General features: G+C 37.1%; 2 protein-coding genes across 7 annotated transcripts in view; both read left to right on the top strand.

Annotated features, from left to right (window-relative positions):
* The window catches only part of FMC1 (formation of mitochondrial complex V assembly factor 1 homolog), a 394,222-nt gene that overhangs the window by 324,508 nt on the left and 45,802 nt on the right, over positions 1-23,912 (top strand). The gene's annotated exons all lie outside the window — the stretch shown is intronic.
* The window catches only part of UBN2 (ubinuclein 2), an 85,416-nt gene that overhangs the window by 24,304 nt on the left and 37,200 nt on the right, over positions 1-23,912 (top strand). For all 6 annotated transcript variants that reach the window (XR_008427039.2, XM_053925924.2, XM_053925925.2 and 3 more), the window contains exons 6-12: positions 230-719; positions 12,604-12,674; positions 16,379-16,508; positions 19,736-19,854; positions 20,441-20,554; positions 21,139-21,282; positions 22,031-22,081. Coding sequence is in view for 5 of the 6 variants with exons in the window: in XM_053925924.2 (XP_053781899.1) it covers positions 230-719; positions 12,604-12,674; positions 16,379-16,508; positions 19,736-19,854; positions 20,441-20,554; positions 21,139-21,282; positions 22,031-22,081 (1,119 nt within the window). In the remaining variant the exon portion in view is untranslated. The remainder of the gene's footprint in view (positions 1-229; positions 720-12,603; positions 12,675-16,378; positions 16,509-19,735; positions 19,855-20,440; positions 20,555-21,138; positions 21,283-22,030; positions 22,082-23,912) is intronic.

Below are 23,912 nucleotides of genomic sequence, written 5' to 3' on the forward strand. Positions count from 1 at the left end.
TTCTCTGTTGACTTTATTCATTTTCTTCACTCAGGTGTCCTTTTACCTATTGTTCATAAGCAACAATCCAAAAGATGATGAAGATGCTATTGTAAAAGTCTAATTTAATAAGAAACTTCCTCTTCTGCCTGTCAAGTGATAATCTCTGCCTTTTTATTTACACGAGGCGTTAATGTTTAAATCATTAACTGATTTAACATAGACTGACTGATTCCTTTTTTCTTTACAGAGTTGTAGCTCTAAATTCACACAAGTCTGAAAAAAAGAAGAAACGGTATAAAGATTCTCTTTCTCTAGCTGCCATGATACGAAAATTTCAAAAAGAGAAGGAAGCATTAGAGAAGGAATCTAACCCCAAAGTCCCAGGGAACTTACTGACCACCTCTCTGAATAAGCCCCCCTCCGCTGCTGTAGCGCTGGGAAATGATGTCTCAGACTTAAATATGAACAATGCTGATCCAGACCTCCCCATTTTTGTTAGCACAAATGAACACGAACTGTTTCAGGAAGCGGAAAGTGCCCTAAAGATTCTAGATGATATCGACTTTGACAGATTACTGGATGCTACTTCTGATGGTAGCCCCCTTTCTGAGTCGGGGGGAGAGAATGGAAACACCACCCAGCCAACCTACGCCTCTCAGGTTATGCCCAAGGTGGTACCTACACTCCCAGAGGGTTTGCCCGTCCTTCTTGAGAAACGTATCGAAGACCTCCGTGTTGTAAGTGGAGTTACTCTTGTTTTCTTTTTTTTGCTGCACAAATATAACAATAAGTGTATTTTTAAGACAAAAATAATAACCAACAATCGCAATACCCACGTAAACAACAAACTTTTAATTTCCTTTTAGTCTTTGGGTATGTTCATAGTACTTTGGTTTTATTTATTTATTATATTTATATTTATATAATATTATTGAATATATTAGTTTCAGGTCTACAGTATAATGATTCAACATTTATATACCTTACAACATGATTACCACACTAAACTAAGTCTAGTAATCACCCATCCCTGTGCAAGTTGTAATATAAAGTGATTCTATTCCCCTTCACCTTTCCCTCCTGCCTCCCTCCCTGAAGTCAACCCTCAGTTTGCTCTCTATTTCTGACTCTGTTTTTGTTTTGTTTGTTCATTTGTTTTATTTTTTTTTAAGATTCTCCATATAAGAGAAATCATACAGTATTTGACTCTCTCTGACTTTCTTCACTTAGCATAATTCCCTCTAGGTCCATCCATTTTGTCTCAAGTGGCAAGATTTTATTCTTTTTTATTGCTGAGTAATATTTCTGTACACACACACACACCTCATGTTTTTTATCTTTTCCATGGACACTGAGGTTGCATTTGTATTTTAGTGATTGTAAATAATGCTGCGATGAACATAAGGATGCGTTTATATTTTTAAATTAGTGTTTTCAATTTCTTTAGATAAATACCCAGAAGTGGAATTGCTGGGTGATCAGTAGTTCTGTTTTTAGTTTTCTGAGGGATCTTCATCCTCTTTCACATAGGGATTGCACCAGGTTATACTCCCCCCGCAGCGCACAAGGGTTTCCTTATCTCAACGTCCAACGCGTGTGATTTGTTAACATTTTGACAATAGCCATTCGGACTGGTGTGCGGTGGTGTCTCATTGTGGTTTTGATTTGCACTTGCCTGATGATTAGTCATGCTGAGCATGTTTACATATGTCTGTTGGCCATCTGTATACCTTCCTTGGAGAACTGCCTACTCATGTCCTCTGCCTAGTTTCTGATCAGTTTGTTATTTTGTTTTTTTTGGTTTTTTTGGTATTGTCTTGTATGAATTCTTTATACATATTGGATATATCATTTGTGAATATATTCTGCCATTAATAGATTGTCTTTTCATTTTGTTGATGGTTTCCTTCATTGTGCTTGTAGTTTGATGCAGGCCCATTTGTTTATTTTTTCTTTTGTTTCCCTTGCTCAAGAGGACATAGTCAAAAAGATGTTAGCTCTGGCTGGTTGGCTCAGTTGGAGAGCTGTCCTGTACCCCAAAATGTTGTTGGTTTGATTCCCAGGTAGGGCACGTACTTAGGTTGCAGGTTCGATACCCGGTTGGAGTGTATATGTGAGGGAACCAATCTGTGTTTCTTGCATAGATTTTCTCTCTCTCCCTTCCTTCCTCTTCTCTAAATAAACACCTCCTGGGTGAGTCTACTGTTTATCTTTTTTCCTAGGAATTTTATGGTTTCAGTTCTTACACTTAAATCTTTAATCCATTTTGAGATTTATTTATGTATATGATGTGAGGGAAGTCCAGTTTCTTTTTCCTTTTTTTGCACATAGCTGAGTTTTCCCAGCACCACTTATTGAAGGACTGTTGTTTCTCCGTTGTGTATTCTTACCTCCTTTGTCATAGGTTAATTGACATGTAAGGGAGGGTTTATTTTTGGGTTCTGTCGTCTGTTCCATTGATTTTTATGATAAGACCATACTGTTTGGTTACCATATAGCTTTATAACATTGTTTGAAATCCTGGAATGTGTTACCTCCAGTATTGTGCTGCTGCTGCTGCTTTTTTTTTTTTTTTTTTTTTTAACATTTTAGTTTATTTTTAGAGAGAGGGGAAGGGAAGGAGAAAGAGAAATATCAATGTGTGGTTGCCTCTCATGTGGTCCCCACTGGGGACCTGGCCCTCAGCCCAGGCATGTGCCCTGACTAGGAATCGAATTGGCGACCCTTTGGTCTGTAGCCCATGCTCAATCCACTGAGCTACACCAGCCAGGGCCAGCATTGTGCTGCTTAAGATTGCTTTGGTTATGCATGGTCTTCTGTGGTTCCATACAAATTTGAGGATTATTTTTCCTAGTTCTGAGAAAAATATCATTGATATTTTAATAGGGATTACATGGAATTATAGATTGCTTTGACTAGTATGGGCTGTTTTTTTGTTGTTGTTTTTTTGAAGATTTTATTTATTTATTTTTAGAGAAAGGAAGGGAGGGAGAAAGAGAGGAAGAGAAACATCAGTATGTGGTTGCCTCTCATGCGCCCTCCACTGGGGACCTGGCCCACAACCCAGGCATGTGCCCTGACTGGGAATCGAACCAGTGACCCTTTGGTTCTTAGGCTAGCACTCAATCCACTGAGCCACTCCAGTCAGGGCTAGTATGGACATTTTAATGGTATTAATCCCTCCAATTCAGGAGTATAATATATCCTTTCATTTATTTGGGTCCTGTTTAATTTCTTAAGTGTGGTATAGTTTTCAGAGTATGGATCTTTTACATCCTTCATTAAGTTTATTCCTGACTATTTTATTCTTTTTGATGCAGTTGTGAATGGGATTGCTTTCTTAATTTCTCCTTCTGGTCATTCATTATTAGTGTATAGGAATGCAACAGATTTTTGTGTATTAATTTTGTATCCTGCTACTTTACTGAATTCATTTATTCTAATAAGTTTTTGGTGGAATCCTTAGGGTTTTCTATATATAGTATTATGTCATCTGCATATAGTGACAGTTTTAGTGCTATCTTTATAGTTTGGGTACTTCATATTTCTTTCTCTTGTCTGATTGCTGTGGCTAGGACTTCCAGTACTATATTGAATAATAGTGGTGAGAGAGGGCATCCTTGTGTTGCTCCTGACTTCAGAGAAAAAGCTTTCAGCTTTTCACCATTGAGTAAGTTGTTAGCTATGGGTTTGTCATATATAACTTACATTATGAAGTGGTAAGTTCCCTCTATACTTACTTTTTGTGAATTTTTATCGTAAATGGATGTTGAATTTTTCAAATGCTTTTCCTGCATCTATTGAGTTGGTCATGTGATTTTTAGCCTTGGTTTTGTCGATATGGTGCATCATGTTAATACATTTGTGGATGTTGAACCATCCTTGCATCTCTGGTACATTCAAACCTCGGTTCTCAAATGCATCCCTCCTTGAACAGTTCTGTTCTCAACCAAGTTGTTCACAGGGAAAATGTCTTGGTTGTTGAACAAAACCTCAGTTCTTGAATATTTCCCATCTCAAACAATTCGAAATTGAACAGCCTTCATCTATGTTCATCAAAGATACTGGCCTGCAATTTTTATTCTTGTAGTATCTGTCTGATTTTGGTATTAAGAGAATGCTGGCTGTGTACAAATAGTTTGAAAGTGTCCTTTCCTCCTCAGTTTTTTGGATTAGTTTGAGGAGGATAGATATTAATTGTTCTTTAAATGTTTGCTGAAATTCATCTGTGAAGCTGTCTGGTCTTGGACTTCTGTTTGTTGGGAGGTGTTTGATTACTGATTCAATGTTATTACTAGTAATCAGTCTGTCTAGGTTTTCTGTTTCCTCTTGGTTCAGTCTTGAAAGTTTGTATGTTTCTAGGAATCTATCTATTCCAGATTGTCCAGTTTGTTGGCATATAATTGTTCATAGTATTTTTAAATATCCTTTGTATTTTTGTGGTGTTGGTTGTAAGTGCTAATCTTTCATTTCTGAGTTTAATTGTTTGAGTGCTTTTTTCCGCAATGAATCAGTCTGGCTATAGGTTTGTTGACACTTTCAAAGAGCCAGTTCTTAGTTTTATTGATCTTATCTATTTTTTTTTAAGTCTCTGAAGTCATTTCTTTCGGCTATAATCTTTATTATTTCTTTTTTTCTACTTAGTTTGGGTATTGTGTGTTCTTTTTCTAGTTACTTTAGGTGTAAAGTTAAGTTGTTTATTTGAGATCGTTCTTGTTTCTTGCAGTAGGCCTATATAGCTGTTCCATCTTAGAACTGCTTTTGCTACATCCCATAAATTTTGGGGAGTTGTGTTTTCATTTTCATTCATCTCAAACTGTTTTTGAATTTTCTCTTTAATCTGTTGGTTGTTTAGTCTCCATGTGTTTGTGTTTTTTCCAATTTTCTTTTCTTAAAAAAAAAGATTTTTAAAATCCTTACCTGAGGATATACTTCTTGATTTTTTTAGAGAGAGTGGAGGGGGAGGGTTGGGAAAGAGGGAGAGAAACATCAATGTGAGAGAGAAAGAGAAAAGCATCGATTGGTTGCCTCTCATATGTGCCCTGATCGAATGCACCCCACTGACCGAACCCGCTGACCGAACCTGCAACCTAGGCATGTCCCTGATTGGGAATCAATCCACCACCTTTCAGTTTGCAGGACAACGCCCAACCAGTGGAGGCACACTGGCCAGGGCTTCAGTTTTCTTCTTGTAGTTGACTTCTAGTTTCATACCATTGTGGTCAGAAAAAATGTTTGATATGATTTAAGCCATCTTGAATTTATTGAGATTTGTTTTGTGGCTTAATATGTGATCAGTCTTGGAGAATATTCCATGTGCACTTGAAAACAATGTGTACTCTGCAGTTTTTAGATGAAATGCTCTAGGAATGTCTGTTAAGTCAATCTGGTGTCGTGTAACATTTAATGTCATTATTTTCTATTAATTTTCTGTCTCTGTGGTCTGCCCAGTGATGTTAGGAGTATGGAGTCCACTAATCCTCCTGCACTGCTGTTTATTTCTCCCTTTACGCTTTGTATATTTAGGGGTTATATCTTCTTGGATCGATCCATTTATCATTATGGCTCTTTCTACATAAAGTCCTCGTTTTAATGTCTGTTTTGTCATTTATAAATACCGCAGCACGGCTTTGTTTTTGTTTCTGTTTGCATGCAGTGTCTTTTTCTGCTCTTCACTTGCCGTCTGTGTACGTCTTTTGATCTGAAGAGAGTGTCTGGTGAGCAGAATGTAGATGGATCTTGTTTTTTATTCATTCAGCTACCCTGTGTCTTTTATTTGGACCATTTAGTCCATTTACATTTAAAGTAATTATTGATAGGCATGTATTTATTGCCATTATTAATTGTTGTTTGTTGTTGTTTTTGTAGTTCTTTTTTGTTACTTTCTTGATTTCTTCCCTTTTGTTTTACTGGTTTTCTTTAGTGTTTTGTTTGGGTTCTTTTCTCATTATTTTTGTGGGGGGTCTGGTTTTGGTTTTGGTTTCAGTTTGTAATTACTGTGAAGGTCATACATACCCATCTACATCTATAGCAGTTTATTTTAACCTGATTGGCATTTAGGTTCAAACACATTTTAAAAGCACTGCATTTTCACACCCCCTTCCTTACTTTGTTTTTGAGGTCGTATTTTATGTCTTTTTGTTTTGTTCATCTCTTACTATTAAAGTTATAGTTAATTTTGCTACTTTTGTTTTTTAACCTCCATGTTAGCTTTTTAACTGGCTATGTTAATTCTGTATTTGCCTTTACCTGTGAAAATTTTTTCCTTTTATTATTTCTGATTTTGACCTTTTCTGTTATATGTGAGGAAGACCCTTTCACATTTCTTATAAATCCAGTTTAGTGGTGACGAACTCTGTTAGTCTTTGCTTCTCTCAGAAACTCTTTATCCTTCCTTCAATTCTGAATGATAACCATGCAGGGAGTATATAATGTTCTATTTCCTTTCTTTTCTTTTCTTTTCTTTTTTTAAGATTTAATTAATTTGTTTTTAGAGTGAGGGAGAAAGGATGGGAGAGAAACATCGGTGTGGGAGAGGAACATCCATCTGTTGCCTCTTGCACGCCCCCAACTAGGGGCCTGGCCTGCAACCTGACCAGGAACCCGAGTGGCGACCTTTCAGTTTGCGGATGATGCCCAACCCACCAATCAGGGCTGCAGATTCCTTTCTTTTAGCACTTAAATACTTCTTGCCATTGTCTTCTGGCCTGTAAATTTTCTGCTGAGAAATCAGCTGATAGCATAGCTTTTGCTTTTAAACAGAAATATATATAATTAGACTTACAACATGGATACAATTGATTGTCTTATTGTGTCACTTCACGTTATAAATATTTTTCTGCATAGGTTTTATAAATACAATACTCACTGGCCTATATAGTCATGTAAAGAAAATAGTGGGCCCTGGCTGGTGAGGCTCAGTTGGTTGGAGCATTGTCCCATAGACTGAAAGGTCATGGGTTCAAGGTGCAACCAATTGATGTTTCTCTCCCGCTCTCTCTCTCCCTTCCTTCCCTTCTCTCCAAAATTAATAAGCATGTCCTTGGGTGAGGATTTAAAAAAAAAAGAGTGGGAAGGTGGGAGCAGTTAGTAACATTGCAGAAGTGTACCTGCTTGCTTTCACCAGCTGATCCTTTCCAGCCAATCACTGCTTTAGTAAGCACGCATTACCTGCCTACTAGGACAGACTTAAGAGTTGAGGTTTTGCCATGTCATGGTTGGTCCTTCTCTAGGTTTCCTTTTTTTCTCATAATTTTCTTTTTAGTGCAAATTCAGTTTATTGTCATATTTCTCCATGTAATGTCAGGGAGATAGTCTTTTAACTTAAAATAGTGCCAATTAGCATGTTTATCTGAATTCATGCAATTTTAGTCTTTTTTTTTTCTGATTAGAAAAGTATGACTCACAATACAAAATGTATTTCTTTTTTTTTTTTTAAAGATTTATTTTTCTTTTTTTAGAGAGAGGGGAAAGGACAGAGAAGGAAAGGGAGAGAAACATCAATGTGTGGTTGCCTCCCACATGCCCCCTTACTGAGGACCTGGCCTACAACCCAGGCACATGCCCTGACTGGGAATCGAACTGGATACCTTTTGCTTCACAGTCTGGTGCTCAACCCAGTGAGCCACAGCAGCCAGGGCACAAAATGTATTTCATACTTAGGAAAACATTCTCCCATAAACTGATACTCCCCATCTCCTATGGAGAACACCACTATTAAACTACTATTTATTTTTGTGGATTTTAATCCATGCATGCTTTTGTAAATGTTCTATTATTATTTAAAATAATTGTTAATGGAATTGTAATGTATGAACTATTCTCCAACTTCTTTCTCCTCAGAGCACAGTAATCCATTTAAATCACATTTTAAAATTTATTAACTATCTCTGTCATATTTATTTCTCTTAACTATTTCTAAGTTTTAAATATCTGATTAGGAGAGTGCAAAATTTTTATCTAATTTTTCAAACAACTGGCCTGTGGATTTTATTTCTCAATTCCATTTATTTTTCCATTTTTTCTTCTTAAATGTTTTTTACTGAGGTCACAACTTATTAATTAGTTTCCTTGTACTTTTTCTTATTTTATTTTAAGGTGCTTCATTAGGACTTAAGAGAAGTGCATTAAAATATCTCATCCCCATTGTTTCTTAGGCTATAACTTGTGTTTACCATCGTTTTTGCTTTGTGTGCACGCCAAGTTGTTCGGCTGATAAGACTCTGATGGCTAGATGTCTGTGGTGATGCTTGCAGTTTGAAGATGACCTGTTAGTGCATTTCACCTTGAATTCAGTTTTGTCTGATTTTGCTGTTGACTTCTTTCTCTTTGTTTTTGCACGGTGAGGCATTTCTCATCATTTACTTTTAATCTTTTTTAGTTTCTCTATTTTAGTTCTTTCTCTTGCAGATAGCATATAAATGGAAATGTGTTTATTGACTTCATTTGAGTCTTTTTCTTTCAGCAAATAAGTTTTCTTAGAGTTGTTATAATTGATTTTTATTTCTGTCATTTTGTTTTTATTCTGTTTCATTGCCCCCTCGTCCTCCTTTGTTTTCATTCTTCTGTAGTTTTTTTTTTTTTAAATCAGAGTTTTCTTCACTTAACAATGAAGACACTACAGTTCGAAGGGCCAGACAGAATCAGGGGAGGAAAAAACCGGGAAATAAGCACAACACTATAAAGAAAACTTGGAAAAGTGAAACACCTCTCAATAAAAATATACACCTGCCCTGGAACCTGTTGCATTACATATAATACACAGGTTATACACATTTGTACAATGACTGTTTTGGTGGCAGTACAGACCAGGCATTGGTCCTTTATACACAGCTAAAGAAGCACCATGGGCAGTGCCACCATCTTCAGATGATAAACCAAATGGCACATGAATTAAATGAAAAAATAATACAGTCTGGCCCACCCTGTGGCCAAGAGGTATAAGGAAAGAGCTTTGTAAGAAAGTGTTCCAGGACTACACTCTTAATCCAATGCAGAAGTTCTAACACAAAATAGCACTAAATTGTCTACACGGATACTGAATTTGTCCTATCATGTGGCGTATTGGTTAACATTGGGGAATTAACCATGTAAGCAAAGAGAGAGTATAATCTACAGTTTTGCAAATCAGAAAGTTTTTTAGCTTAATTTTCTCAACTACTCCAACTATGAAATATGGGTATTGCTTTCTTTTTATGGCTGAGAAACTCAGGTGGTAGGTTAATTAGCTTGGTGAAGTCCAGCTAATAAGTTGGTGGGGGCAGAACTTAAAAGAAGCAGGGCTCACCTGACTCCAAAGTATGTGCTTTTTGCTATTCCCAAGTTGTCCCATCCCTCAAATCTTTCTAGGTTTAAAAAGTGCTAGTGATGTGATCCAGGTCCTTTACCATGTAAGTGATAATAATAGCTGTTGTGTATTTCACAAATGCCTGTCGTGTGTACTCAGTGCACTGCTGCTGTGTCTGGGGTTGGTGACTCTGGGGAGAGAGCTGAACGGTCAGCCACCATGATCCCTCTGCTGTCATTCCCCATACTGCAGAAGCCATCTCTTTCAGGCAGAGCACTCCCTTCCAAAGTGGCATCAGCATGGGAAGAAGCAATAGCACCACCCACAGGAATTACTGTGCATGGAGCTTAAGCCAGGCTGCTGAGGAGTACAGCTAGAAGCACTTTAAGTGATTAAGCCTAATGAGAAGCCTGCAGGCTAAGGCAGATCTCTGGGAGCTCTGAGACTTAGCTGACCCTCCCTCAGGCCCACTGCAATTGAAAACCAGCCTTGGTTCAAAATTTGGTTCTTTCTGCACACCCACAGGCCCAACAGAGGGAGCCATAGCTGTGTTGGCTGATATCTCCAAAGTGGTTGGCTGGGGCCAGTCACAGGCAGTGTCTGACAATAGGTCTACACCAGAGTCGTTGCAGATCTACCTAATACATAGAAACACAAAGAGGCAGCCAAAATGGGAAGACTAAGAAACAGGTCCCATGTGAAAGAACAAGAGAATTCTCCAGAAGAACGAAATGAAATGGAGGCAAGCCATTTATCAGATACAGAGTTTAGAGTAATGATTATAAGGATGCTCAACAGCATGAAAAAAAGACATAGAAACCATCAAAAAGGACCAGTCAGAAATAAAGAATGCACATATCTGAGATAAATAATATACTGGAAGGAATAAACAGTAGTTTAGATGAAGCTGAGGATTGAATCAGCAATTTGGAAGGCAACATAGAAAATAACACCCAAATAGAGCAGCAAAAAGAAAAAAAAATATTAAAAATAAGGAGAGTTTAAGAAACCTTTAGGACAACATGAAGCGTAACAACATCCACATCATAGGGATACCAGAAGGGGAAGAGAGTGAGCCAGGAATCAAGAACCTATCTGAGGAAATAATGATTGAAAACTTCCCTAACCTGGTGGAGGAAAAAGACACAAGTCTAGGAAGTGCATAGAGTCCCAAACGAGATGGATTCAAAGAGGCCTATACCAAGACACGTCATAATTAAAATGACAAGGCTAAAAGACAAGACCAAATGACAAGGCTAAAAGGAGAGAATCTTAAAAGCCGCAAGAGAAAAGCAGTCAGTTACTTACAAGAGAGCTTCCATTAGACTGTCATCTGATTTCTCAGCAGAAACATTTTGGGCCAGTAGGGATTGGCATGAAATCTTTCAGGGGATGAAAAGCAAGGACCTACAACCAAGGCTTCTCTACCTAGCAGGGCTATCATTGAAACTTGAAGGAGAAATACAGAGCTTCCCAGACAAGAAAAAGCTAAAGGAGTTTCTTACCACCAAACCAGTATTACAACAAAATGTTAAAGGGCTTGCTTTAAGAAGAAGAAAAAAAACCAAACAGAGGCAAATAGTTAAAAAATAAACTGGCAGTAAATACTTATCTATCAATAAGAAAACAACACCCGTGTATAAGCTGTTGGCAAGAGACCCACCTCAGAACGAAAGGTACACAAAGGCAGGACCACTGAGCTCCATGGTTTGTGTACACTCCCTCTGCTCTGTTGTATGCCATTCATTCTCACGTAATAAACTAGACTGGTTAGTAATGAGTGTTTCAACCTTGTAAAGCTCTGTCATATTTCAAATACCAAACACTGTCATCTGTCTCTGTAGTAGTCATGCCAGGATTAATAAACACAGTTGCTTCCTAACCCCTTAGTAGGAAATTGTCAATAAAAAGATTCATTTGACTTACTGATGTCTATGAATTCTCCATATTTTTCTCTTTGAAATATGAGGTGGTGTTTTTTCTTCAGGAGATGAGAATTTACTTCGCTAAAATGCTGGTGTCTGTCTGATAAGGGGTTTGTGCATACCCTTTTATTACTTTGTAACATTCTTCCAGTGGTCAGCCTCTTAACTGTTTTGATTTTCTCCCTTGAGGTTTAGTTTTCCTTCTGGCTTTCTTCTTATATTTCTGCTTCCTACACATACCCAGTCTTTATCCTTTCTAAGAATCTCTGAGGCACATCTCAGAAATTTTCCTCTTCTATTTACAGCACATAAAATTGTCAAATAACTTGGTAGATTGACAGAGTCAGCACGTGATGTGCTCAGATTATTTGATTAGACTTGATGTTTTATATCTTGTGGAAGTCAAGATAAACTATCCTTTGTGATTTCCCCAGGAAGATTTGTTTCTGGTCAGGTGGTTAAAGTGACAAACATAATAATGAAAATATCCTTAAGTTCATTGAATTAATTTTTGCTTATACCTTGAAAATAACCTTGGCTAATGTTTTCGTTGTTGGTGTGTCATGAGGTAGAACCCAGACTGGCGGCAGCAAGCCTAGGGTGTTTGCACAGGCGGCCACTCTGGCACAGTTGAAGTCAGAAAGCTTCTTGGTCTGAGTCTGGGGTCTACCACTTGAGCAGTGCGATTTTGGGAATATCATATAACCCCTATAAGATTTACGTTCCTGGTTTGTAAAGTGGGGGTATAATACCAGTGTCATCAGCTATTATGAGTATTTAACCTGGTAATGGGTATAAAGTATAGAATATGAGGCACAGTGTAGACAATAATGATGTATATAGAAAGTGAGACATCAGCTTTCTGTTGTCTCACTTGGAGACCACAGCAAGAATTAATAAACAATACACAAGATATCCAAGACACTGAAAAATCTTGTATTTAAAATTTTGTGAATTTAAGAAGTTTGAGAAAAATTCAGTTCAGATACAATGGGAGTGGTGGATATGCTAATTTTGTTTCAGCGCTCTTTAATTGCCTCCTTATGCCAGGTACTAAATGAAGTACGGAGGATCCAAAGTGAAGGAGATTATAACCCTACCCTCAAAAAGATGATTCTTTTTTTAAAAAATTAGTTAATTTTTTCAGAGAGGGGGAAAGGAGGGAGAAAGGGAGAGAAACATCAGTGTGTGGTTGCCTCTTGTGTGCCCCCCACCCTGGCCCGCAACCCAGGCATGAGCCCTGATTGGGAATCGAACCAGCCACGCTTTGGTTCTTAGGTCGGCACTCAATCCACTGAGCCACACCAGCCAGGGCAAAACAAAGAATATTTATTTATTCTTTAATAAATAAATATGGAAACAAATAATGTGCTTATTAACGATTACATTGTCCATCTTATGTTTGTCTAGGCTGCCAAACTTTTTGATGAAGAAGGAAGGAAAAAATTCTTTACACAGGATATGAATAATATTCTTCTGGAGTAAGTAGTTTTCTTGTTTGATTAAAAACCTTAAAAATTATTTGAACCTTAAGAATTTATTTAAAAATACAGTAGACCTTTGAGATACAAGTACTGAGTGGCTGGCCAGTCTCATGCATTAGCTCTTCCCTTTCAGCCTCCCTGCATGTTTGATGAGCTTTGTTTCTCAGGAAAATGATGCTTCTGCATTTATTGGTTCTCCGGGACCTCTTATGATAGTTAAAGCTTCCAGTGTTATAACTGCCAGAGCAAGTGACCTCTGTACAGGTTGAATAGTATTCTAGATTTATGTGCATTTTTTTTATGAACTTATATGAAAATATCTTTCTGGGATAGCTCTGTTTATATTAAATTTGGTGTAATTTTCTATCTCCTTGTCAGACTTGAGAAAAATGCGTATGAACGCTTAAAGCCAAGTGGACAGTAGGGTTTAAAGAAGAAATTGTGATTGTGGGGTAGGATAGAGTCCAGTGTGGAAATGACAGAAGTGAGGTTAAGAAGGAGAGGGTGAAGGCTGATTTAGAGATACAGGTTATACTTAACGTAGGGTTAATTTTCACTCTTTGTTAGAGTTTGATACTAATAAAGCTGTAGATTCTAAGATTGTGGTCTCATAAGATGTATTTGCAAATCTGTTGGCTTATAAATTTTGACCATTGTTTATAGAAATTTAGTATGTAGTTGGCTGCAAGCAGAACTGGGAAAAACAGAAGTGATTCTAAGGAAAGCAGCAAAATTTACTCCTCTGATGAAAATAACGTATTGGAGGTTCAGTAGCAGCTTATAGAAACAAAAATGCAATGTTTCTAATACTGTGATTTCTGTCTTTTAAATATATAAAGAATGTAGTTTGTCTTAAGATAGAAGGGATGAATTTGTTGATTCTGAAAACTATTTTAATTAATTACAATCTCTCATGGTGGATTACCTAAAATATGTTAAGTCCCACGGACTTCATGAAACATACAACCTAGTGAGCCACTAGTAGTATGGCGAATGTCTTGGTTCCATTCTTCTTTATTTTAGCCAGGGTTTTCAAATTGATTCTGTCTGCCTGGAAGTTAGGCAAATGATTCCTGTCTGTACCAGCTCCTTTTTCCTAGCTCCCTGAGAACCCTAGATTCAGGTAACAGCATAACCATCACTCCTCAGAGCTGCCCCGGCTGCCATAATCTGCGATCGGACTAGCTCTTCTTTTTCTTTCCATGTTAAAGTCCTAAGTTTACTAGATCAGATCCTTTTTGTGAGACTGAGACAGTTCTTTTTTTTTTATTTTATTCTTTTGTCAGAGGGAACAACTATTTTTCCCCTGGGAGAATTAAAAGACCACCCTTGGGAAATATCATCTCAAATAAGCAGAATATTAACATTCCATTACCAGGCTTCTCCGTTAATTCCTCTCATGTCTATCCTAAAACAAATCCTCTAGTTTTTTGTGGCCCACCTTCATTTTATTTCATACAAGCCTTAGTGTTTAGTTGTTGTTTTTTTCTCTTTTAGTCACTTTCTTATGCCTTCTGGCCTCTTTTTTCACTTTCCTAAACCAGCATCCCTTATATCTCTGGACGGAGTTTGTCTTCTAAGGGCGTGCGGTAGATTATTTGGGGTAGTTATTCCCGTGAAGTTACCCATGTATTGCTTCCTTATCCTGGGGAGAAGAAAAGATGAGTTTGTTGGAATAGAGTATCCTTTTATTTTTTACCTAATTGAATTTGACCTGAATCAATAAATACAGCATGCTGGCTTGATTTCACCCCATATTTCCTCCTTTACCTCAAGCAGCCATTGGTAATAAAATCTTGACACTTTGCCTGTTATTCCAGTTCAGCCTGACAGTTCTGGTCAACAAATGCTCCAGGCAGGTACTTCCAATCGACACACTTGCAGTGAGACCTGTCTGCCATTGCACTGTTAGATGCTTCTTTAAGGAGCTCGTGAGTGAGTGGTGACTTGAATCTCAGTGAATGATGTTATTAGTTGGTCTCTCTTTCAGTTTCTCTCTCTTTGAAATAAAGGTTAACAAAGTGAAAGGGTTGATTGTAAGCCAGAGCTTTCCTTACTCTCTTGAGGGGTTACTTCATAATCAGAGGAATCCCACACAGTTTGTCAACCACATTTCTAACCTGTTCCACACCAAGTCTTCTTCAGGTAACACTAGAACCAGCCCATCTGAATAAAGTAGTTATTTAGGGACAAGAGGGACGAACACATCTCTTGTCTAGAGTCAATTAACACATCAGCAGGCTCTGAATTCTTGCTATAAGATGAAGAGCTATTTGGGGTTTTGAGTTTGGGTTATTGCTCCCTAATTCTTTCTTCTTTTAGTAGTTTACAATGGTTGTGTTTTTGGACACTGTTGGTAGGGTATCTGGAATACTTGAGGAAGAATCTAGGAAATTCAGTAGTTTCCAGAATTCATTTGGACTTAGAGCTTTTCTTTTACTAGTGTTTTAAACCAATTGAATAAGAAAAATGTTTCATTTTTTTTAAAAGAGGGAGTTGATGGGGCAGGAGGATATATATCACCAATGGGGAAGTGACTATATTTCTAGAATCCTGGTGAAAAGAAAATACCATAGTAGTTATGACTAAATATTCCTCAGTAGAGAATCTTGTTCACAAAGGTGGCTCTTGCTTCCGCTATGGTGTCCTATGTTGCATTTCTTTGATGCCTCTCCAGATGCAAAGGAGAGCCTTGTGTAGATAGAAAAGTGAAGAATGTAAAAGTGAGTTTCCAGCCTATTTACTGAACAAAACCTGGTGTTTGTTCTCTAGTATTAACAGCAGATGGTCCCAGTGTATTTTCATTCATTTAGAACCTGTAGTGATCTCATGCTCATAATTTATTGTCAGAGGTTTGAGGCCCATTCACAGTAACTTTTATGCATAGAAATCTGCTTTTAGATAGATTTCATGTAAGAGGAAAAGGAGCCTGCCCTGGCGGAAAGAAGGAGGCAGGGCTCAAGAATGTTCACCACTTCAAGAGAACCTTTGTTTCTCTGTGAAATAAATGCGAAAATATCTGAAATTCACACTTTTGTTGCCATGTGTTTTTATTTGTTTCCAGATACTTCTTAGACCTTAGGAGATTAGAATTCTTAGGGGAAAAATATTAAAGTAGATGTGCGAAGGATGTGTGCTTAAGACAGTCACGCACTGCTTAACAGTGGGGATACATACCTTCTGAGAACTGTCTGGTCTGTAGTGCAGCTACAGTAAGGGAAACAAAGGTGGATGAAACAGTCTGCATGTGCAGCCAGAAAAGTTTGGCCTCCTTTGACTCTGAAATTTTCAAACACCTCTAAGGAAAAAGTACTCTTAAGAACTCGCTGAAACTATGTGACTTACTAGTATTGTAATTGCAAGTATTGTAATTCTTGAATAGAGTATGCTATCTCTTTGAGGAAATGCGCTTTTGGTTAGTAATGGAGTTCCTGTGCTTTATCCAAAAATGTGGACTCCGCTGCTGTCATGAAGAAAATTACTTGCCAGCTTGTTTGGGGTTATATGAATTCTCCTCTTAAACTGTGCTCATTGAAATTTTCTATATCATCACTATTTATTAATTATTTTTTCCTTGAAAAACACTGTCTAGGAAATCGTGGAAGTATAAAGTGGAAAAAGAATCACTCCCTTCGCCTCCTTGCTTGTAGGTCTATAGAAAGACACTGCCCTATTGATTGGTTGTTGTTGTTTTTGGTCAGCATTGAGTTACAGCTGCAGGAACTAGGCCCCGTCATCCGCAGTGAAGTCTATGCCCATCTTGAAGCCTTCGTGCCATGCAATAAGGGAACACTAGTGAAACGTCTGAGGAAGTTACACCTCAACGTCCAGGTAAGGGGGGAACAATAATAGCTACACTGGTGGTCTTACAACCTGCAAAGAGGCTGGATTCTTTTGGGGCCTTTTGTGTATTAATTGATTTATAGTTATGTTATGTGTATATTAAAGTCATGTTGGATCCCATGAAAGTTATTTTTCTATGATTGATAGGTTTAGTTGAGAAATAATGTTTTCTAAGGCATAGATTTTGGGGCAGTAAATTAGCCTGTTTCACAGTTAACGCAACTTTGCCTTCAACAAATAATCTGACATATTTTTTTAAATTGTATTTATTTATTCTTAATAAGAGAGAGAGGAAGCGAGGTAGAAAGAGAGGGAGAGAAACATCAATGTGTGGTTGCCTCCTGGGAGCCCACAACTGGGGACTGGCCTGCAACCCAGGCATGTTCCCTGACTGGGAATCGAACCAGCAGCCCTTTGGTTTGCAGGCTGGTGCTCAGTCCATTGAGCCACACCAGCCAGGGCTAATCTGACATATTTATAAATCAATTTTCTTATTCCTGAAGTGGGTCTATACAGACATTATGCAGACCAATGGAAGGAATCACACGGTTGCATGTGAATTTAAAAATTATTTAGTGTAATTCATGTTTTGCTAGATTCTCCTCTCCTACAACCCCACTGTCTGAGTTGAATTCTTCCAGTCGTCAGAAACTTATTTTATTGTATCAGAAAGTTCTTCCATACTTGAAGCCAAATCCAGGTGTTTTCTACCCTGCCTTTGAGTTCATTCACAAACCTAATCATTTGTCCACTTCATCACTTTATAAAGCGTTTCTTATGTCCCGTTTTTCACTTCATATAAAATGATTTCCCATACCTTCGTTGTTCTGATTACTTTTCCTTTAATGATTTGTTTGCCTGTATTGTTAAAAAATATTTATAACCTGCAAGTAATAGAAAATAACTTTAATGAAGTTTAAGAAGAAAAAACGACATTTTCTGTGAATAAAGGTGTTTCATGGAATAAAGGGCAAGAACGCAGCCAAGAAGGATGGGAACTGATCATTTCGATTAACTTTGTTTCCGCCTCTCTCCCCACATCTCATATCTATCCTTTTATGTGCATCTGCAAAGATTACTTGATTCTCAAGGTTTTACATTACAGAAAAGCCACACACGGAGACTGACTCAGCGCTCTCATCCCAATCCAAATTCCCAGGACAAAAAAAGTCAGATTATAGTATCTTGGGCCAACCTAAACTTTTCTGGCTGGGGGTGAGGGAGGTGAGAGCGGCTATCCCCAGGGTCTCCCATGGTGCGAATGGGGGCGTCTGTGTTATGTCCAGAATCACTGTACTGGGTGCAATCTGACATAGAGCTCTTCAGGTACAATACTTATGTTCATAAAGTACTTGAGAAACTTTAGTTGTTTCTCAATTCAAAGCAGGTTACTGAACAAGTGAAATTCATCCAAGGTCTCAGATTTTATGCCCGTACCTGACTCCTTCAGGCGTTGGTGGTGGGCGCTCCCCACTGTGCGGTCAGATGACACAGACGGGTGCCAGTATAAAACGACCTGGGAGTGGTCGAACAGCTTTTAGCACATTGTAAAATGTTTTCTAAGAACCTGCCAGGTTCGGTATTTGAAGTTATTTACCCTCTGTGTTGGCTATGAAAGAAGGGCACCTATCTTACCCTTGCTTTTCTTTATATGGTTTTATCACACATTTATAAACATAAACATTGTATTATTGGTTTTGCATGTTTTTTAGCTTCATAAAAACTGCGTCATACTGTCTTTTTTACTGCAGCTTGCTTTTCTACATTCAGCATTATGCACCTCTGATTTATTTGCCTTTACATGTGGTGGTACTCCATACAGTCTTAGTGCTTCATTGTAGGGGTATGTCCCAATTAATTTATTCATTTTATTGTTAATGGGTGTTTAGGTTTCACCCAGGACGATAATCTCTGCTATGTAATTCTCAAAGCGATCACCCAAAATAGATGTTCACATTTTGAAAAATGGGATTTTATAGCAGACATTATCATATTGCAGTAATGTTTGTTAATTGGTATGCCTGGAAGAGGTAGATATTTATTAGTAATAATATTTGTTTTTATTAATAAGATGAATGTTATTAATAAAATAGAATGTTTTAATTTGTAAATTAAAACATAGCATGTTTTTACAATGGTAATTTTACAATTACCATAGCATGGTAATTGTATTCCTAAAAGTCCTCTTACCAGAAATCACTTTTTTTAATAAAAATGATTTTATTTATTTATTTTTAGAGAGGGGGGAGGGAGGGAGAAAAAAAGGGAGAAAAACATCGATGTGAAAGAGAAATATTGATCAGGTTGCCTCGTACCCGCCCTGACTAGTGACCGAACTTGCAACCCAAGCATGTGCCCTGACCAGGGAACGAAGCGGCGACCTTTCCCTCTGCAGGACAATGCCCAACCAACTGAGACACACTGGTCAGGGCCAGAGATCCCATTTTAAAAATAGTTGTGACAGTGAAGAAAAGCAAAGTCTTATAATATTTCTGTACCTATAACGTTAAGAAAAGTGTGTTTTGAATAGTTACATATATTGTTACTTGCAAGATGAAAATAATACATTGGTTAATTAAAGCTATCAGATGCATGCAAATTTATTTGCTTTTCTTCTTGTCCTGAACTCATATGAGGAAAAGTCTCCCAGTTTCCTTCTTCATTTTGGCCTTACCTTGCATTTTTGCTTGCAACATAAGTAACAATTACCAACAGTAAGGAGAGAACAGGATGCCAGCCAACATCCTGTTGATAGTCTTCCAAACCAAGTCGCATGTGGCCGTGTTCCGTAGCAGTGTTTCTCCTTGTGGTACTGGTCCCCCATAACAGCGGGGGTTAGTTAGTATTGGCCTGCTCGCTGTAGATTTGGTTCTCTGTGTAATCATTTGCGTTACTGGTAAAGTGTCCATATAACGTATTGACCAGACATGGGGCATTTCCGAGAATGTGAAGGAGCACTACTACTAATTATGCTGAGGTAACAGGCAAAAACTGAGACTCTCTTGGCTATCTGGGAAGTATGGTCATGCTAATTTTCTATCCAGTGTGCACCATGGAAAGTCAGTGTTGCAGAAGAAATGTCTGTGTTTAAATATATTAACATTTCATGTCTAGAATCGGTGTCCGAATCATGAATTTCATCGTTTGAAGATCTGCTTGCAAAATAAGTTTTGTTAAACATGTTTGAAAAAACTTGTAGTTTGTTTTTTTCTCAGGATGATCGTTTAAGAGAACCTCTGCAAAAACTGAAATTGGCTGTCAGCAATGTCATGCCCGAACAGCTGTTTAAATACCAGGAGGACTGCCAGGCTCGTAGTCAAGCTAAGTGTGCCAAGTATGTACTTCTTATATTTGATCTGGCTTTTGCTTTTGAGAAGTATTTTTAGACCTTAGGGGTCAGTCTTAAGGGGACTGCATCACCAAGTAGAAACCTCATATACCACTGAAATGGCATATGTGGGTCTTTATACCATATGTAGGTATTATACCAGTAGGTGAGTCTTTACCAAATATTTGAAACTTACCTATTAAATGGTTCCTAAATGACACTGCTTCCCACTCAATTGCTTTGATGTCGAAGGCAGAAAGGCTGCTGATTTCTGTATGGGTGTGGTCAAAACAAGAGCTGACGCTGCTCCGACGTTTCACGTGTTGGCCAGTTGGACTGTCTGCGGTTGGACCCAAGTGCATTTTGAAGTAGAAAATGAGTATTCATGCCTTTACATTACGATTTGAAGGCCTTCTTTACCAAATGGCTCTGTAACACTTGAAATTCAAAGTATTGTGTGGAAAGGTAGATTCCCTATTTACCTCGTCTTTTGAGTTAATATCCAATTAAGCAATTCAACAAGTTTTTCAGGAATGTATTACAGGCAATGTTGAGTTAAAACTCTGCTTTATAAAATGTTTTTTATTTTTAGGTTACAAACAGATGAAGAACGTGAAAAAAATGGATCCGAGGAAGATGATGATGAGAAACCAGGGAAACGTGTCATAGGTCCAAGAAAAAAATTCCACTGGGATGACACCATTAGGTAAGACTTAACGAGAGCCTTCACCTTTAACTAAGTAGTAATGGAGAAGTGAAGTTGCTCATAAAAAGAGCTTCCAGTAAGTCGAAGACTGGATTGGGAGTAACCAAAGATTTGTATGTAGGAAAAACTTATTCAAGAGAAGATTAATATGGTCTTAATATTTTTAGAGTGCTATCACTTATTTTTATATAAAGATTTTTTAAACTAATTGTTTAATTATTGAGTAAGTCATGTACTGGTTTCCAAAGGTGAAGAACTCAATATACTTGTATAGTCAGTCATCTTTCTTAGCAGTAACTCGGTACCCCAAGTAAGGGTTTAGTTGTAGGGCCACCCTTTTCAGTCTCTGGTGCCTAGATTAAAGGTATCACAGGAAATTGTTTCGTGTGGGGATTTGGCTGTAGTGCAATGAATGATATATGTTAGACATTATTTATCTTCATGTCATCTTCTGAATTTTTCAGATAGTATTCTTTATTATTGCTGTTAGATTTATGTGCTTTTTAAAAAATCTGTTTCAAGCTTAATTTTCTACAATTTTGCAGTCAGATTTATATATAAATATATATTTTTAATCTGTTTAGAACTTTGTTATGTAACCTTGTTGAGATCAAATTGGGATGCTATGAGTTAGAGCCAAATAAAAGCCAGTCTGCTGAGGATTATCTTAAATCCTTTATGGAGACAGAGGTGAAACCATTGTGGCCTAAGGGCTGGATGCAGGCAAGGTAAGAAATACGACGTCCTAGATTTCCTTTATTTACTTTCCTACTGCTCTTCTTAAAGATACCTATACATACACACACAACACTCCTGCTGCTTACAGCCTAATGCGTTTAAAATTCTGTATAGTCATCTCGGACAGTCCCTGCTCTGAAAACTTCAAGCACTGAAAAGACTAAACAGTGGGTCGCATGGCCATAGAGACACAGAAATATATGTAAGGGTGTTTTCCTAACTGACCACTTTTTCCTTTTTGTACCTGAACTTGCTGGTTGAGAAAAAGGGAGGGGAGATATGGTAATGAACTTTGGGGCGGGGAACTCAATAGGGGTATTCTGAAGATAGGGACTGAATAGAAGATTTGGAGTGTAGAAAAGGAGAGACAACCTTAGGTTCTATTGGAAGTAGTCATTCTAGATTGGTATCTCAAAAAAAAAAAAAGCTAATTTAAAGTTTAAAAGTCCAATTTAAAGTTTGAAGAGTTAAGTAATAGGCTTAGCTATCTCTAACCTGTCATCTTAAAGTGTTCCATTTAAATCTACAGAAAACACCTGTCAAGCTGTTCAAGATTTAGTAGAGGTGATATAAAACTCCCTGTAAGATAGATTATTGAAGTTACTGTATTATTATAACTTTTACTTGGTAAATTAGCAAATAATAGCCTGTTGAAAATCATATGATTAAAATGATAAAGCAGTTACCATATTATTTATCTACTCTGAAAAGTTAATTATGTCTTTTTAATTTTTTCAGAATGCTTTTTAAGGAAAGCCGGAGTGTACATAATCATCTTACTTCCGCCCCGTGAGTAAATTCAGACTCTGCATTTCTTCATTTAATTTTATTCACATTATGTGCTTTAGTAAACAAAAACATCATTTATTAAATGCTAGTTGAAATCTGATTTAAACGTACATTTAGACAATTCCATGTTAACACTGCCCTTTTTTAAAAAAATCATTTTTATTGCTGACTACATAGGTCTCAGAACACACTTATCTATTAAATAGTTCTTAAGCTAGTCTCCAAAAACCTGAATCCGTAGTGTGCCGTGTGTTGGCCTGAGCTCTGGTGGTCAGGAGCCATGTAAACAGCAAGGCTCTGGGGGTTCACTTTGTTCTTGGGCCTTCTGTCCTTCAGTTCTTTTGTGCCCTATCTCTTTAATGGCCTTCCAGGTAGGTAACCTATAGCCTTGTGCTTTCCAGGACAGTTCTGTATGCATACGTGCACTTCCTTGCCTTGCAAAGTGTTCTATTTCACAAAATTAACCTATTCTTCATGTCCTTTCTGTTCAAAACCAGATCTCTCCTTAGTGCTGTGTTTACTAAAGAAAGGTCTCTTATCCTCTTGACAGGCAGTAGTAAAAAGGCAAGTTTTTTCTGTGGTTTTATTTTTGAGTGAATACTGGTTAACTCCACAAGAATTTTATTTTTACCTACAACTTAGGGCTAATTCCCTGTAGCCTAAAAGTGTAATATTACAGAGTTAATAAAGTATAAAAATCAACAAGTCACTGAAAATTTACTGAGCACTCTAATTCAGTATTCTGCGTGGAGGTCTGGTTAGCATCTTCTGGGCAACATTACAAAATTTCCCCTCTCCTTGTATAAGTTATTGATGTAATAGATGGAATTTTCTTACAGCCGCTAGGAATGACATTTCGTTAGTACACCATCAGAGATGTATTGAAGTACTTGCGGTTTCCAATTCTTACTCTTATTTTTTTAGTATAAATTTGGGGTAGTTTGGTTTCATGTATTATATAGGTGTGTACTTTGTGCAAGTGGATTAGTTATCCTGTGGTGGGGGAATATATGACTGATTTTGTGTTTTCTACCAGAAAGTAGAAATCTGTGGGGCAGGTGGCCCTGGAAGTCTTTTTGCCAAGTGCTTTTTATTTTAAAAAACAAACAAACAAAACTTTGAAAATTGCCTTAATGAAGCCGTAGATTGACATTTTAAAGATATTTGTTAATTTAAATAATGATATTTAAGTGAAATACAAATATTCAGACAATGTGAGGTATTTTAGCTTGTCAGCCCTTTAATAGTTCAACAAACATTTGAGCACTTTATCCTACTGTGGAACTTGTAAGAGGTTTTTAATCTTTCAGTTTTTACACAGCGGTTCCCAAAGGTTCCATTGTATTTTTTCTGCCTTTTTTTCCTGTCATTTTGAAAATTTTAAGTATTTAAGTTAAAAATAATTTTCTTTAAAATTTTTTGAAAAAGAAACAAAAACCTGAAACTAAAACAATATTGTATGTCAACTGTAATTGAAAAGGAAAATTTTCTGCAAAAAAATTTTTTTGTTAAAATCTTGAGGGTGTTTTGTTTTGTTTTTTAAAATATTATTTATAACTTCCTGACATGATTTAATTTGAGGTAGAAGTTTCTTGAAGCTCTATTTTCTTATAATAAATTGTAAATTCTTACCACTTCTTCGAAAAAAGAATCCTTAGGCAGTTTTGGTAGCCTATTTTGAGTTATTTTTATTTTATTTTGAATATTTAGATTTAATTTTTAAGAGAACTTTGTTATTTATATTTCATATTTTGGTTTAGCCTTCTAATTAATCAAAATTGGAGGAAATGTTGCTGTCTATTCACATATAAATTGAGCACTTACATGTGGT

The sequence above is a fragment of the Desmodus rotundus genome, chromosome 6, assembly GCF_022682495.2.
Source record: "Desmodus rotundus isolate HL8 chromosome 6, HLdesRot8A.1, whole genome shotgun sequence".
Classification (NCBI taxonomy): domain Eukaryota; kingdom Metazoa; phylum Chordata; class Mammalia; order Chiroptera; family Phyllostomidae; genus Desmodus; species Desmodus rotundus.